General features: G+C 36.2%; 1 protein-coding gene across 1 annotated transcript in view; it reads right to left on the bottom strand.

Annotated features, from left to right (window-relative positions):
• Positions 1 to 17,778, bottom strand: part of DNAH5 (dynein axonemal heavy chain 5) — a 136,622-nt gene that overhangs the window by 71,034 nt on the left and 47,810 nt on the right. The window contains 12 exon segments of the mRNA XM_068396901.1: positions 82 to 323; positions 2,174 to 2,320; positions 3,999 to 4,152; positions 7,479 to 7,586; positions 8,393 to 8,527; positions 9,200 to 9,394; positions 9,974 to 10,161; positions 12,383 to 12,561; positions 13,686 to 13,858; positions 15,170 to 15,394; positions 16,192 to 16,404; positions 17,353 to 17,509. Coding sequence (XP_068253002.1) covers positions 82 to 323; positions 2,174 to 2,320; positions 3,999 to 4,152; positions 7,479 to 7,586; positions 8,393 to 8,527; positions 9,200 to 9,394; positions 9,974 to 10,161; positions 12,383 to 12,561; positions 13,686 to 13,858; positions 15,170 to 15,394; positions 16,192 to 16,404; positions 17,353 to 17,509 — 2,116 coding nt within the window.

Below are 17,778 nucleotides of genomic sequence, written 5' to 3'. Positions count from 1 at the left end.
GTCCTAAAGTAACAACAGTGAAGTGTTGAATAAGTAACCAGTAAAACTTTCGATACATAAACAATCACTTAGCTATTGTACCTCAAGGATAGGGCCCCAGTTGAGAACTGATGAGCTCATGAAAACCATCCCATTCCTTGAAACTGTTGCTGGAGAAGCATTATCAATATTATGAGGTTCAAAGACTATTTTGCAGTTTGGTGCCATAGGTATCCGATCTCCATTCGCTAGCGTTAGAGTTCTGTTATCATCCAGGACAGAATTAAGGTTCTCAATCCAAATAGCATCAACTGGACCATCAAGAACTATCCAGATGTGGTCACCTATAATCCAAATAACAGATAAAAATGCCTATGGAGGAAGTTCTAGAGTCTTTCAAGGACCAGTTTCTTCTCTCTGCAAACAAATTTTGAACTAATTCTGAATTCACGCACACAGCTAGAATCTCAGCTTTTAATACAATTACCATTTCCATCACTCAATTTCACTTAAGTACTTCATTTTGTCACCTGTTGATAACAATTACCCATTGCTTAGTATATAGAGTGTCATCAGCATAAGTCTTCAGTTTGTAATAGTCTGAAACAGTTTTATGGATTCAGTCTTCACGCAGTAATAAATTTGGTTTATTTCAACTTACATAAAACAACACAAAGAAAAGAGAAGCTACAGATCTGTTTAAAACCACCATTCATTTGTTTCCAAAGAGTTTGTGTAAATGTAGTGAGATTAAATGAAAAGAACACTTGAAAAATTACACTCAAATAGCATGCTCACTTTCATAAGTAAAAGAGGTCCATTAAGGAAAGATTCTCGTTGTTCATTCTCCTGCTTGTAAACTTGATCCAGGTTCCTCTGAAGTTTTTCCAGCTCTTTCCATTTAGTACCAGAAATGTATCTTAAAGCCTGCCTCTGTTTCCTAGGAGGGTCTGGGTCTGTCCTTCTCACCTCACTTGAGTACTGAGCAACAGGCCCTGGCTGGAAAGCGATACCCCCTTGGCTTCTGGCTCCCCATCCCTGAGGGAGTAGCCAGCCCTGCTGTGCATTGCTAGATAGCCCTTTAGTCAGAGATGGTCCCACTCTCATCTGCTTTCAGAGTGAGTCCTTACTATCTAGGCCTAGGTGGCTTGGTGCATTGCTAGGTATGAACCAAGAAGGTTCCAGATGAGAAACTTTCTCACCTCTGAGGCAAATAGTTTTATATTTAGAGGCTTTTCATAGCTAGAGTGCAGGCATCTCAAGTATGAGATTGTCTGAAGTTTGATTCATAAAGAGACATTACAGAAATGTTGCAACCAGTAAATCTGAGGAAGTCATATGAGTGTGCTAATTTATATTTGATGTTGAGGGGGAAAATAGAAAAATCAACAGTTAATGCTACGCTGCATTCTCAAGGGTGCCACCTTTCTAGATTTGATACAAAACCAACAAAATTAAATCCAAAAGTATGTTCTATTTTAAAAGTATCTGTATGCTTAAAGACTAAGAATTTTTGTATGAAAATTGACAGCACAGCAAATGTTAGGATTTTCTCTTTTTTTTTTCCTTTAGTCCTTAAGGCCTAAGGATAAGGTCACATACTCATATCCAGACAAAACAAGGAAGAATCCATCTAGCATCAAACCATCAAGGCCTCTCTTAGTTAATATAGCAGTCTAAGTAAATATGTCAGCACTACTTTAGGCAGAAATTGGTTGTCTAAATAGAATTGATTCTATGATTCTATGATATTTATTCCTATGATTCTACGAAATAGAATTACCTAGTGCTATTTGAGATGGACTATGGTATGTGCAGGGCTAGTAGGTATGACACAAAGGAGATTCACACCATTCTAGGATGGCAGCTGGAAACCAGGTAGAAATCCTGACAGCACCAAAATTTTTTATCATATACCAGTGTTGGGGGAACTGAAGCTTACCTTCCACTTTTCTTTCATACAAGGGCCTATCATTTGAAAGATAGGGATCAGAAAATTCAGTGAAATGGTATTTGCTACACTGCACAATTTGAACACAACACGTTTAGAACAGAGACTATACAATAGCTAGAAGTTTCTTGCAGCAATATTCCAATGCTTCCAAGTGAGTAAAAAAAAAAAAGTCTGCTAATGTGCTTTAGAGAGATGCCCTGCAGCTTGTTTTGTTTTGGAGGGAATTGTTTTTCATTATACCTTTCTTGGCTCTTAAAGTTTTTCTCCAGAGTGTTGAAAATATCCCATCTGTCCAATCATTTGTTGCCACATCGAGACGACCAAACATTTGCGAAGCTGTTATAGCTTTAGGATTCATTCTCATTTCACGATGTGGCTGTCCACAATCTGTGAAGACAGATCATCAGTTAGTTTTGGTATTTCTTTTCAACAGTCAGAGAACTTTGACAAATTCAAAATCATTACACCCAAATGTATGGTTTAATATGCATTCACCATTATAAGAAGCTGTGTATTTACTTGGAAAACTTATCTCTTGCTACACATCAATATTTGTTAATTGGAGCCACTAAGATTCAAAGTAGAACAAAGTTCTGAAACTTGTGAAAGTACAATTCACATTTCATAGATCCATCAGAAACAGAAGAGCAGCAAGATGAAATTTATTCAAGGTTTAGTTCAATATTTTTAAGGCTTATCAAACAATAGAGCTTTAAAGTCTTTGGTTTGCATGCACTTTTTTAAAACCCAATGACTAAATACCAGACAGATGCTCCACATGATTGATTGTTTTTTTTGTTTTGTTTTTCCCCACTGTTCACTTGCATACATTTTGGTACAGGCAAAGTATATGATATTGGCATATCCCTGTGAAGTCTCTTAGGCAGCTAAATTCTATCTAGCCATACCATGATCATATAACCTTTTTATTTTCCTCATTAACAAAAGCTTAAAAACTCCTATGCCAGACATCTTTAGAAAAGCCAATATTAAAACTTAATCAAGAGCCAGTAATAAGATATTGAAAGAAAGAGCTAAAAAAATGGCTTATCTTAAAATCTTAATTATAATCAGAGTTCACTAACATGTAAGACAGAAGCCTGGCAAATCATGTAGTTCTGCATTTCATGAGGTTATGCCAGAATATCAACTTGAAAAAAGTATTGCTGCAGCTTTATCTTGTAGTAGTTCACATCTCAGTGCGACAGAAATATAGGAAAATAGTATAATACAACAATCTGTTCTTTCTGCTTTTTTCCTAAATGGAACATTCATTTACACTGCAATGTATAGCTTACAGTGATTCTTAAGCACACTAAGGTACTGCATGGATGAGAGATTGGCTGAACCATTTTTTGCAGAAAACTTCTGGAAAATTGTATAAGCAGCCTACTGAAGGCTGTGAAATGGGGTAACACAAGCTTACCTCAAAAGAGATGTTTTTTTCTTCCCCAGCTATGAGCTTCTAGTTTAATAAGATCAAACAAAAGTTCTTCCACTAATATTTTTGTTTAGAAATACAGAGGACAAAAACACACACCCCTCAAGCATCCAGCCAGGACACAAAATGAATACCCTTGAAGACTTTGTCACTGCCTAAAACGGGAACTATCTCGTAGCAGCAACAAATGATAGAAGTAGTTATTTTATACTGCAGATAAAAACCCTGTCTTGTGAATTGTGTTCAAAAAGGACTGAATACTCGTGATTAGGGGAAGCTTTCAGCATTACCTCAGCTAAACCTGGGAGATGCTTTAATCACTTGTCTGTGCCGTCTACCCAGACAGTACTCCTCTTTCTCAATGTTTCTAGAATAAGAACTTCTGATATAAGTATCATAATATGGAAAATAGGATAGGTATTATATTATATGACTTCGGATGTCAGACATTTTTTAATATTTTAAAAGATACTAGCACAATAATTAGTATCACAACACACAAACTGATTCTTCCAGTAATTTATTCTCACAGTGAAGTAACTGAGGGTTTCTATGACAACAACGTGGTTTAAAGTTTACAATATAACAGTTTAATAACAGTTTACAATATAAATACTCACATACCTGTCATGGCTTTCATCAAAGTGTGGATGCAGACAGTTTTTCCTGCACCACTAGGTCCTAGTGTCATCAGCCCATGCCTTACTCTCTGGGTTTCAAAAAGTTGGATAACTTTCAGTTTCCAAGGAGGATGACAAACAAGTCCTGCTTCTTCCACCTATTGATAGTGACAGAAAACCAAATTACTACTATTTTAGTGCACAAGATATTTTGATACTTAAAAAAAAAATTATCTTCAACAGAGGACTATACTCTTTGTGAAGGTTTTGTGTATATAAAAAACTGTTTGGAAAAAGAAGGGATATTTGGTATTGAAATATGCATTTAGAAAAACAAAACAAGATAAACCACCTTTTTTTTTAGCTTTTCTTAGAGTTAAAACACCATTTTAAGGAAAAACCAAGAATTTTAGAAACACTCTTGCTAGCAATGTCTTTCGTAGCCACACAGAGTTTTCACTTGCCTTTTTATGGTGATGATGTTTCTAAATGCTTACAATAGCCAAAAGATTTTCTGTAAAACATTTTGTTAAATATTTCTCAGTGTACAGACAGACTTTTGAGTAACTTCTTAATATAATCCTTCTAAGAAAAGACATGATGTTTTAGAATCAAATATCATATGATTGATTACTGCTTTTTACTAGATCCAAGCTTAAAGAAGCTCACTATAATGGTATTTATTGCTGTTGCTTGTGAAAGTGACCCAGCTGGAAGTGAAGAAGAAAGTTTTTAGGCAGTACAGAAGAGCTACAATTATTTCTTAAGGAGTCATAGCACACTATATGTTTTTGACAGTCAAAAAAAATTTCTAAAAACTCAAGATCATGTTATAAACGTGAAGCTCTCAAAATAACAATTATATTTTAATTCAAGTATAATGTCTGTTTTTAAATTATGTTCCACAAAAAGTCTCAGGAAATATTATCAGTAAAAAGAGGACTAACTTTTTACTTACAAGATAAAACTCAGCTTTTACAATTACTCTCGCGTTGTTAGAACTGACACTATCACTTGCTATATTACTCATATAGCTTTGGCTCATGTCAGTTCAACTTATTTATCTCACTCTGCAAGCCAAGAACAGAAGGCAGCACAAGATGAATTCATCAACAGCAACCATGAAGTATATGCTGCCACCAACTCCTCATTGCCAGGAAGAACAGTGCTGAAGCAATGGAGTTTGAAAAGCACAACGAAGACATCAGATGCACCGTTTTCAAGGATACACAATAAAATTCAGTTATCATTTACACCTTAACAGCTCTCGCAGTTGACACAAAACCAGTCAAGTTGCTTTTCTTTCTGGTATAGAATATAGCTGCCTGACTTGTTTCCAGAGTCCACATATGTACCGTAATATATCCAAAGCCTAATGATGCACCAACAGAATGTATCTGAACTGATTTCTTTCTTCGCATAAAACAAGATCATCATGTTAGTTATTCCTTCACCCTAATCTGATACCATCTGTGAAGACTTATCTTTTCTTAACAATTTCTAACACTCATGGATTCTGTAATAATCTTGTAGACTACATATTTCTCTTACTGAAAAAGAAGTATGTTCACAAGCAGACTTAACATGTTCTCAAAAGACTCTCTGTTAAAAGTTGTACACATGTACTGGGTCTGGTTGGGATTGAGTTAATTTTCTTCCTAGTAGCCCATATGGTGCCATGTTTTAGATTTGTGATGAAAACAGTGTTGATAACACACCAGTGTTTTAGCTATTGCAGAACTGTGCTTGCCCAACATCAAGGCCTCTGTTTCTCACACTGCCCCATCAGTGAGTAGGCTGGGGGTGGGCATGAGGTTGGGACAGCTGGGACAGCTGACTCTAATTGACCAAAGGGATATTCCATACTATATAATGTCATGCTCAGCAATAAAACTGGGGGAAAATGTCTCCAAAGTAGCCATTGCTCAGAGACTGGCTGGACATCAGTCTGCTGGCAGTGAGTAATTGCTTTTGCATCACTTGTTTCTTTTTCTTTTTTTCCTTCATTTATTAAAATGTCTTGATCTAGACCCATGAACTTTTTTTTTTCCCTCTCTTTTCCCCTCCAAAACTCTCCCCCAACCTGTTGGGGAAAGTGAGTGAGTGAACGGATGTTGGCTGAGCTGCCAGCTGGGGTCAGCCCACCACAACATATAAACACAGAAGAACATTTTAATTCAAATAACGGCTATTTCTTCATTATGATATTTTCCCAACAACTCCTGCCTCCCTTCCCTAATGAAAACAGTTCTCTTGAACTTGATTCTGTCCTAACCTAGCTGTTTTCATTGTACTGAGACATTATAGCTCTGAAAACACAACAATAATTCAATAAAACCCTGATTCACTTTCAACACAAACAAGATGGCCTACCATTTCTGGTTTCTCCAGATTTTAAGTTTTAGCAATATGAGAAAAATATGCCAAAATAAACTAACAAAATTTCCACTGTCATAGAGCTAAAAAGGCATCATGGGATCCCTAGATCTTTCGATAAATTTTGTTTTACATAAGATAATCACAGTGCCTAAAGCTCTTAAAGTTTCCAACACTGCTTCGGTATGGGCTGACATTATACCCTACTTACAAACAAGTGATAATGCTTTGTTGTTAAAAGGGTTGACAGTTTCTATGTCTGGCTTCACAGATGACCAACAGTAGGGCTATGAAGACCATGTTATTAAGACCTCTTTTTAATTTATTAGGAAATGACAAATTAAAGCATGAGATTCAAGTTCTTTATACTTTCTCCTAATAGAAGCTTAATTTGTGAGTCCTTTTTTAAAGCCAACTGCATAAACTACAGAAAGCAAAACAGTTTTATAAACATTAACTGACGATTCAACTCTCTTCCTTGTTAGGAAAGCCAGCAGCAGACCTCTTTATTTGTATCTAATCATATTAAATATAAGTAAATGAGAAGTCATATACTAAAATTCTTCAGAAATACACTTCTCGTTTTCAGTTTTTTCATGCTGGGTTTTTTGAGGAATTACTGAAATTCTGGAAGAAAGTTTAATGGAGGTGATCATTTAAGTGTACATACTTCATTAACCTTCTATATCCCACTGATGTGCATAAGTTGGCCCTACTGAAATGTTTCAAAAGATCTAATGGGAGATGAAATAGAGGAAATGTCATTTTAGGTAAATCTTTTCTCAAGCTCATGTTCTGATTGTTAGACTTTGTACAAATATTAAATTCTGGGTCACATAAGTTAAGCATATATACATGCATTTTTTAAACTGGTCACCACAAATGACTCACAAGAAAACAACAGGATATCACAATCACAATTCAGTGACATCCTTAAGAATAAGCTTAATAATAATATGCCAGTGGTAAAGATTTATGGAAAAGCTTGCTCTTCCTCTAAATAGTAAAATATATTATTACCAGCAGGGTAGATTCAACATCAATAATTTTCTTAGATGTCACATCACGATAGTTATGCCACAGCAGCACAGATCAAGAGAAACATTACCTGTTTGTCAATGGCAGCTTCCAGTTCAGGATAGCCTACTTTATCAAGCTGGATATCTGGAAACAGATCTTCAATTAGACTCAGGAATAAGGGTTCATCTTCATCAATCTAGTGAAAATTGCGGGGGGGGGGAACACACAGATTAAAACCTAATTTATTTATTCTAGCATTTTACAACAATCCCTAACTCTTGTAGAACTAAAGAAATGTTTGAAAACATAAGGAACCATCTATGGCAAACCCCTAGGTGCTAAACGCTCTAGCAGGACGTAGCAGAAGGAGATCATGTGATGTTCCAATGACCAAAAGTTATTGAAAACAAACCACCAACACACAGACTGAATTTATTAAAATAGATTTTAGTAATAACATCTATACAAATAGTAAATTATTTGTCTAAGGTGTAAACAAAGATAATAAAGGAGGTGAAATATCACAGCAATAGAAGAGGTTTTTTTAGCTATTTAAGACAGATGAGATGGTACTCATTACTACGAATAACAGATTATTTCCAAAGAGTGACTAAATACTTTAGGTCAAAAGTTCTAAAGAGGTTACTACATAGACTTCTGTTTGGGTATTTATTTCTATAGGTAGCAGGGGAAATATGTAAAAAAATTCTGAACAATTCAAGGTGGTGTGGTTTAACCCAGGCAGACAGCCAAGCACCACGCAGTGCCTCACTCACTCCCTCCCCAGCCCCACACAAGGTACTATGAAGAAAATTAACTCTATCCCAGCCAAAACCAGTACCCAAGACCATCCAGAGAATGGAGCATTTCAAAGCTAATTTCAGTGTAAAAGCCACATCCAATCTTCTAGTGACCACCTTAACAAATTTAAATTGTATTTCTGAAAAAAACACATAGCTCCAAAGTGCAGTTTAATTAATTTATCAGGCCCTCAGAACTTACCAGTTTAGACAGGTTCATGTCTCTCAACACACGCATGACAATGGTAGATTCAGTATCTGTGGGATTCGCTCTTTTCGCTGATCCTAATGTACGTAACACTGACAATATATTCCGCAAGCCAAAATCATAATGCACCTAGAAAATACGCAAAGTTTGGGAAAGTTTTCCCTGAGTTAACCGGGATGAAATAATTCTTGTTTATCTTTCAAGATATGGATATGTATGAGAAGTGGTACATGTGGCACAAATGCCTCCTAACATCCAACAACTAGTCTTTGGTTGTATGACTATGGGCAACTTCACTGCCCACCTCTGCTACCATCTACTAAACTGTAAGGTGTGGCAGGAAAAAGAAATGTAATCGCAAGTCTTTGAACCAAGATGAAGTTCCCAATAACTATTAAGAAATAAACTAGCAGTATTATTTTGAATTCTCTGTGGACCTTGGAAACTTACTTTATTTAAGAAACTTCTAAACAAGCACAGGCAGCACAAACCAAATGCCTCTCAATCCACTCTATAAGACCAACTAATATATAAGTCCTTTATTTACCTTAATCATCACCATTCATTAAAGCTAAATCTTAATAAGCAGTGTTCTGAATGACAGTCCCATTCTTGTACAGATAACCTGTGGCAGGAGTTAATCCTCCAGTACAGCAGAGGGCTGCATTACTAAACTGCAAGTGTCATTCGCTTACTTAGCGAACATGAACTTTTTCATTTTCTTCACATAGATACTAATAATTTGTGAATCATATATAGTTTTTCTCTAAGATAATTTTTTCCTCATATGAAAATAATCACCTGCTTTGACAGCTGTTCTTCACACAGCTTGTACAGTGTAAAGAATTTCCTTGCCAATACAACATTAGCAATGAAACCACAACTAGCCAATTTGACACGAATTATGATTTGACGATCAGGAACCATCATAGCCACTGAACGGAAATTGATCTTCAAGTTTTCAGGAAGTTCTTGCCGTCCAGCATATCCTGGATTCTGGAGAGAAGAACAGGTTTTGAAGTTGACTGCACCTTGCACAAGCAGAAAATCAGCAAAGTAATATGTAATCTAGTTAGACAAAAATAGCTTTTTGGTTTTTAATCACATGTAAAAATGAATTGCCATGCAGATTTACCACCATATCTCTACAGCATTTTAGCCTCTCCTACATCTGTGAGGTATGAAAAATGTTCCCCCCTAACACTTCAAATATGTATTTGTCTTATAGGTCCTGTTTTTACTGGCTACTTCTACCTATATCTCTATGGCCATTTTTCTGTACTTGTAGCAAAAAGCATACTTTGGGAACCAGAAAGTAGCATGGAGAAGTAATGTGACATTGAGATAACAACTTGTATTTACAATGCTGGCTGCTTTCGTTAATTGCATGTGCTTGATGTCATTGAAACAAGACCCTGTAAAACTGTCTGTGTGGTAATGCTCAGTGTTCTCAAACTGTCGGTGAGTTCTAAGAGCTGAGTGACATAAGAGTTAGCAAGTACATTTAACATACCAGGTTAGAAGCAATCATTGTACAATCACCACTAGCATATTAGAAACCTACTGAATACCTACCATAGTAAGAAAGATGCCAAATTCTGGGTTCATTTCCACATTATCTCCATCAGTAAAAATAAATCTTTTTTTACGTTCCTTCTTACATGTCAACACAATTGCAATTTGCTGTGCAGCTACTGATAGTACTGGTAAATCAATGCGATTGAATTCATCAAAGCAACCCCAGGAGCCAGACTGAGCAAGACCTTCAAAGAGAAAAGCAACTAAGCATCTGATCATTATGTTGTTAACCCTTTTTTGGTGCAATTCATAAGCAAAAATCAGGTTAATCTACCTCAGGAAAAAAAAATGTTTATTTTGGAGGGTTGGGAAAGGGACAAGGATCAGAGTATAATTCTTTTTCAAACAAGAATGCAAAAAGTCCCAAAAGTCCTCAAGCTTATCTAGGATACACCATCCTTCAATTTCTGCTCCTTCTCTCAGTACCTTGAATGTTTTCCTGTTACTCCCTACCCCCTAAAAAAATCCCTGCAATAAGGCTATGGAAATACGATGGGTTGTCAATAGCTTATTGCACAGATTAAAATGAACAATAAAGTTGCTTTTGCCTGGAAAGAAGTTAGGGGTCAGTCTGTGCCAGAACTGCATTCTTTCTCAGATATTTTGGGGAAAACAAAACAAAAAATCATCAACAGAGTCACTTGCAACAATACAATAGTCAAGGACCTCCACTTGATTTCTAATTTGACATCTGTCATGACTGACAGGTATCCATTTCAGGTGCCTAAAGAAATGTCATCTGCATCTAACTTCAGTGTGCTGTGCCAATTGTTTTTGACATTTACAGCGCTATTCATGCACTTCCTTCAACTGATAAGAAATTCAATATTTGAAGGAGACAAAATACTGAATCAAAATCCAAAACTTTCCACCAGTTCAGCAATAAATTTCACAGCTTTTTCTTTTTGTAGTAGCAGTCCTCCTTTATTATTTTAAGTGTCTTTACACATCCTTTCATGAACTGTCTTATGTTTTCAGACATTTCTATTTCTTGGAGACAGTGTTGCAAATTTATTTTACGCTCCGTGCTGGTTTTGGATGGGGTAGAGTTAATTTTCTTCATAGTAGCTAGTACGGGGCTATATTTTGGATTTGTACTGAAAACTGTGTTGATAACACAGGGATGTTTTCGTTACTGGTGAGCAGTGCTTGCACAGAGTCAAGGCTTTTTCTGCTTCTCACACCACCCTACCAGCGAGTAGGCTGGGGGTGCACAAGAAGTTGGGAGGGGACACAGCTGGGAGAGCTGATCCCAACTGACCAAAGGGATATTGCGTACTATATGACATCATGCTCAGTGTATAAAGCTAGGGGAAGAAGAAGGAAGGGGGGGACATTCGGAGTGATGGTGTTTGTCTTCCCAAGTAACCGTTACGCATGATACAGCCCTGCTTTCCTGGAGATGGCTGAACGCCTGCCTGCCTGCCGATGGGAAGCAGTGAATGAATTCCTCGTTTCGCTTTGCTTGCATGAACGGCTTTTGCTTTCCTTATTAAACTGTCTTTATCTCAATCCATGAGTTTTGTCACTTTTACTCTTCTGATTCTCTCTCACATCCCACTGCAGGGGAGTGAGTCAGCAGCTGTGTGGGGCTTAGTTGTTGGCTGGGGTTAAACCGTGACACATTTGTAACAAGATATTAATTACTTGCATTTATTAAAAGGCTGAAAACCACCTGCTGATTATGTGTTGACTTTGCTTCATGGACATGTTCTCTTAGCATTTGTAGCTTCCACATTCTCCATAGAATCATACAATCACAGAATATTCTGAGTTGTAAAGGACTCATGAGGATCATCAAATCCAACTTCTGACTCCACGCAAGGCTAGTTAAAAGTTAAACCATATATCTAAGTGTCTTGTCCAAACACTACTTGAACATCGACAGGCTTGGGGCCCTGACTACTCCCTCGGGGAGCTTGTTCTAGTGTTTGACCACATTCTCAGTGAAGAACATTTTCCTAATATCTAATCTGAACTTCACCTGATGTAGCTTTAAGCCATTTCCTCATGTCCTATCACCAGACACCAGAAAGAAGAGATCAGCATCTCCCTCTCCACTCCCTCTCATGAGGAAGTTGTGGACAGCAATGAGGGCACCCCTCAGTATCCTTTTCTGTAAGCTGAACAAACCTAGTATACTCAGCTGTTCCTCATAAGTCACACCTTCCAGTTCTTTCACCATCTTTGTTGCTTTCCTTTGGACACATTCTAATATTTTTATATGCTTCTCACATTGTTGACCCCAAAACTGCACACAGTACTTGAGGTGAGGCCACTCCAATGCTCAGTATAGTGAGACAATCACTTCTTTTGACCAGTTAGTTTTAGTTATACTGCTCTTAATGCACCCCAGGATGCAGTTAACCCTTTTGACCACCATCTTACCTTTGGTCCACATCTTACCTTTAAAGATCCTCCCAAGCCCTCGGAAATCCATCTGGTCTGAACAATTGAAGACCACTACATATTTTCCAAGGCACCGTCCCATGTCTTTGATAGTTTCGGTTTTTCCAGTTCCTGCAGGTCCCACAGGTGCTCCACCCATGTTCATGCCTAAAGCTTGAGCCAAAGTGATATAACACCTAAAAGGCAACAGGCTATCGTCACTTAATGGGCTGCAGTGCACCGTTTTCTATATAGTGCCAGAGGAACCTACTCAAGCATGTTACATGAGGAAGGTCTGATTTAAGGAGACAAAGAAACTGCTGAAATGACATGCCTCTAATTACAATTTAAATCAATAAGAAGGAAAACCCTTCACTCAGTCTCTGATGCAGGCAATATTAAGGTTTGTCTCCTCATACATAAAGTGGAAGAACAGATAATACTCAATAATCAACAACCTGAAAGATCATGAAAAGGGAAGAAAGCAGATACATAGATGCTGCCTAATCTAATTTGTTTAGTTTAGTTCCTGAATTACTTTAACTGAAGTAGTTCTGAACTACATTATACTGTGGAGTATAATAATGAAAGACAGCTAACTTTTCCTTTCTTATCCACCTTTAAAATTTGATCATACAGTGCATCCCATTTTCATGAACAAAACTCTTACGTGTAATGCAGTAAAACACCAGCTAACAATTATATCTAAAGAGAAGCTCTAGAATTTGCTGTATGGAATAGTTAAAAAAAAAAACACACATAAAAAAAACAAACAAACTCACCCAATGCCCTTATTTTCCCTTATTTTGCCAATCATAGCTTATAGAGCATTCTTTGAGTTATTCCAGTTAGGTAGGTAGACATCTCAATAGCACTGCAATTCTTTCAATATCCTTCTAGATCAAAGATCTCCAATCTATTGGAGCTGAATAAAATTGTTTTCCCTGTCTATTCTTCCTTAAGTGTTTTCATTAGCTTGCCTGTAAACAGTTCTTTTTGTCCTGTATCTCTCTCTGCATATTTTATCTGTTGGATGTACCCAATACTAGCCTCACATACATGAGAATCAGAGTCCCATACATCATATATATGGGGATCACACAAGTATCCGGCAGAAATTAGGCTGGAAGTTAATTCACATTTGTAAGGTACAGAAACAAAAATATTCATGTATTCCATGTAAAATTATTGACTTTGATAAGACTGTGAAGGATAAACTCTGCAGAGATCAATTTTGCATCCAATAGAAATTACTAAATTGCTCTTGTAAAAGCCTAGGTTTGGCATCAAAGAATAAAGGAATAAAATCAGTCTTTTTCACCTGTCTGTAAGAGGCGTTATGACAAGCCTGTCAGTACAGCCCAAGAATTCATTCTGGTATGTGAAACTCACATCAGTGATCTTAATCATCATTTTATCAGAGTCTTCATTAAAATAAAATCTACACTGTTTCAGCCACTCGAAGTCTGTAGGGCTCTTGATATGCATGCAACACTAAGAAAAGAGGGGAAAAGAAGGCTGTGGTATTCATGGTTAACATTTATTTGTGCATTTATATTATCTCGTCTAAGTAGCACTGCAAAGGCAGCACTGCAATCACAATGAAAGGCAGAAAGAACAGCTAATAACACAAGAACAGTGGAGATCCAATCTTGATTTTTACCAAAAAATTGCTAATGTGTTATTGTTGTCCATGTAACCCATACTAAGGCAAAGGAACTTCAGGCTTTAGACAAGTGTGTCAAAATTGTAAATACAAATGAACTGTCCATAAGCCTCAAACAAAAGTCATTAAGTTCAGTTAACATTAAAACCACCATTTCTTTTACTCATCTCTACCATTTTATTTTTACATATGAGTAGGAAGCACATAATGGGATACTTTATTTTAAAAAAAGTCATGAGAATTGTATGAAACCACATGTAAATTGGAAAAAAGGTATTTCAAGACAGTGTCATGGTGCAGATATTAGTTAAGAAATTCACCAGAGCTGGGAGTAATTCAAAGTTGACCAATTGAATATTAAAACAAGATTAAAAAAAGATGCCCTGCAGGTTGTATCTAAAAATTATACTTTACATAAGATGTTTATAACTAGAAACAACTGGTTCTACAATAAAAAGATAGGTGCCTGCTTATCAGCAAGGGGTTAAAACTCAGTAATTCTTTTCTCAGACAGCTTCATTTCAGTCAGGTCCAGAGCTTCCTATAGGTAAAAGGGTATGCTAACTTTTAAGTTTGATTGTTTAAGCAGTAAATGCTTTCATTTTCCTAATTTTAGTATCCTGCAGCAGAATGAGGTATGAAGTGAATAAATAAATCCCTAAGTAATAATTAGGTATGCTACTGAAACTAGAACAGAGGGTATAGCAGCTTCAACTAACTTCAAACTTTTTCCTGTACTAAAACTCTACATTCATTCTATTTACTTGTCAAGACTCACAATGCAGTCCAGAGAAAGGACAATTACTTGCAACACAATGTATGAGGAAAAGTAAATCCCCAACTGATCATGCAACAGAGGCATCTAACTTAAGTGGGCCAACACAAAGCATTATAAAATTCTGCTATTGCTTGTGGGGGGAAAAAACCAGTGCATTACTTAAAATGAAACTAAGACATGGATTGAAGCAATATCAGCATTTTTATAATATTCCAGCTCACATAACCATTGAAGTCCTGAAATTAAATGTTTAGCTTAAGAGGCAGGAGTTCATAAGTATAGTAGTATTTTCTTCTTGTCCTTTCACATTGTTTTATGTGGAAACCACCTTGTAACTCATTGTAAATTTTTCAGTACTTACCAGACCATCAAAAATGTCCCTTTGATGCACATGAATAGTGATTAATGTCTCGTATTTAACTCGCTCGACAGGGCTAAGGTCTTTTGTTGTCATATCTATCAGCGTGTTTAGAAGGTCCAGGAAAAACTGGTTCGTCTTCCGCATAATTTTTTTATCATACCTGGCATTAGTCAAAGCTTCTTCTGAGTCTCTTGTCCAAATCATTTGGATCCCCAACAACCCAACCTTAGGAAACATAAAAGTATGTGCTTCATAATCTTTTCTCTTTCACCTAAAATGTACATTCACAGACACAGATAAAGAAATGGTTCTGCTACTGTTTATATAAAATTATTTTTTCATGCATCCATATAGAGGTCATTCAACCCATGCATTTGTTTTATGTGTCCCAACTCCATTCATAAACACATAGTTAAGTCCAAACTTCAGTCTTGTAGATACTGCCTATGGTGCACTGTTGATACAACTGTTCAATATAAATTACAGTATATATAAAAATACTATACATAATTAATATACTTTTTATATATAATTAATAACTAATCAGTGAATAATTAATGCTTCAATTTAAAAACCTTTTTTCAATAATTCACAAACTCTTTATTCCCTCTCCAACAACATTCCTGGATCACAAGTGAAGAAGCTTCTACTAAGAAAATAATTTTCCCTCAGCTCCAAATCTTTAGCAATATATAATGTTTTCCTGAATATATAAACAAACATAAAACTTTACTACTTTTCCTTCAGTAGTCAAGTATTAAGCTTGTAAAGAAATAGTTTTAACTCCATTGCATTAATTTATTGTATTCAGCATTACTTTTGAACAAGACCTTCAGGGTAAGTTTTCCTCTTTTGGTTTCAGATATGTAAAGTGTAACTTAAAAGACTGAGGTGATTAAGATAAATTTAAATGTCAGATTTGCATTTATAACACTGGCTGCAATTTTGATTGCAAAGACAAGGAAAAACATCAATGTGCTACGTATGTGAACAATTCTTCGTTGATTTAACAATGATATTACCTGGGCTGGGTAAGTAGAAAGAAATTCAGTCAGCTGGAAACTAGTTTCCTGGATGTGTGCAGCTGCCTGGTGAATAACATAATGCAGTGACAGCTGGGATTCCTTCAACAGAGAATTGAGCCAAACTTCCACGTTACCTTCAGCCATTACAGGTCTAGTTAGCTCTATAGTCTCACCCTCTCGTGAACTAATCGACAATATACGATCATATATCTAATAAAAGCAAGAACATTTTGTGATTTATAGATTGTTATCTTTACCATAACTGTCTGATTTTCCTGCCATCAATCCATTAAACTTATTTAGGTAACTAATAAATTACTCCAATCTGTTAAGTAAAATGTAAAAACAATTAAATCATCACTTTTGGTGTGCAGAAAGGCTTTAAACAAAACACTGTCATCTGAACAAGGAGATAAACACCAATACACTGGCAATTCCTGAATTTCACTTAAGTTTCAATGACAACATTCACTTTCCAGTCACAATAAAGGAAACCTTCCCCCATTAGTCATTGGTTAATATCCCAACAACATTTAAAGTCTTACAATCAAAAATAATAGAAACACAGAAGTTACGCAACATGGTCAATCAAAGGAATTTCAAATGCACAGGGAGGTAGTTAATTTCTAAGAAAATGTATACATACACAGGAAAAAGAAAATTGTTGCCCTCTGTTCTTGTAAAGGGTATAATAAAATTATTCTTCAAACACGATGTTTGAGAGGATATTAACGATAACTCAGAAACAGATGAGAGACTAGATACACTTTTTCTTACAATCAAAAAATGAATGAAAAAGCACAAATACAGGCAATCTAAAGATACAAATATGCTCAAAAAGAATCAGAAGCTTATCTGAGAGGATGCTAGCCTATATTACGACACAGAAGACCATTCAGTACCTGGGTGTTTTTTTCTGAAACCTAAGCACTGGTCCAAATTTTTGTTTGTTTTGCTATTCTATGTAGAGTTTTCCTATTAAGTAAATGAGGACATGAAACTAAATCTTAAATGAAGAAAGCCTCCGCAGCATCAAATAATTGATGAGCTTGGTAAAACAGTTGAATGCCCTTTTCACCCAGGCAGCTTTCTTATTTAAAAAGTATTGTGCATTGTTAATTTGAAAGAATGTAACACTGAGGTGTGGGTAGTACATACCCTTTCATGGAAGCTGACAGTTTTAATGTTGTCAAAGACATTCAGCAGATGGGCCTGTATACTGTGAGAGTCTGATGCCTGGCCAAGAATTTCTAAGAGAGCAGGATCTGACACAAAGAAGAATCGTGGAAAGAGGAGGCGCTTTTTCTCCAGGTACCTGCATTTAAAAAAAAGGGGGGGGGGGGGGTAGGGTGGGTGGTAAGTGAATTGGGTTTCTCACAGCATATCATTCCAATTTTTAGCAATGGCAATAACAACAATTCTTATCCATCATACTTTCATGTTCAGCACCTGCTTTAAGGCTACTCTTTTAGCATCAGAAATCATTTCATTGAAAGGTTTTATTATTTGGTATAATGTAAACACCAACAAAAAGAAAACAAACTAAACCAAAATAAAATGTTTTTTACATTAAGTCTGTTACTT

Source organism: Nyctibius grandis, chromosome 3 (assembly GCF_013368605.1).
Source record: "Nyctibius grandis isolate bNycGra1 chromosome 3, bNycGra1.pri, whole genome shotgun sequence".
NCBI lineage: Eukaryota > Metazoa > Chordata > Aves > Nyctibiiformes > Nyctibiidae > Nyctibius > Nyctibius grandis.
The sequence above is the reverse complement of the archived record's forward strand: the minus strand, read 5'-3'. Positions and strand labels throughout refer to the sequence as shown.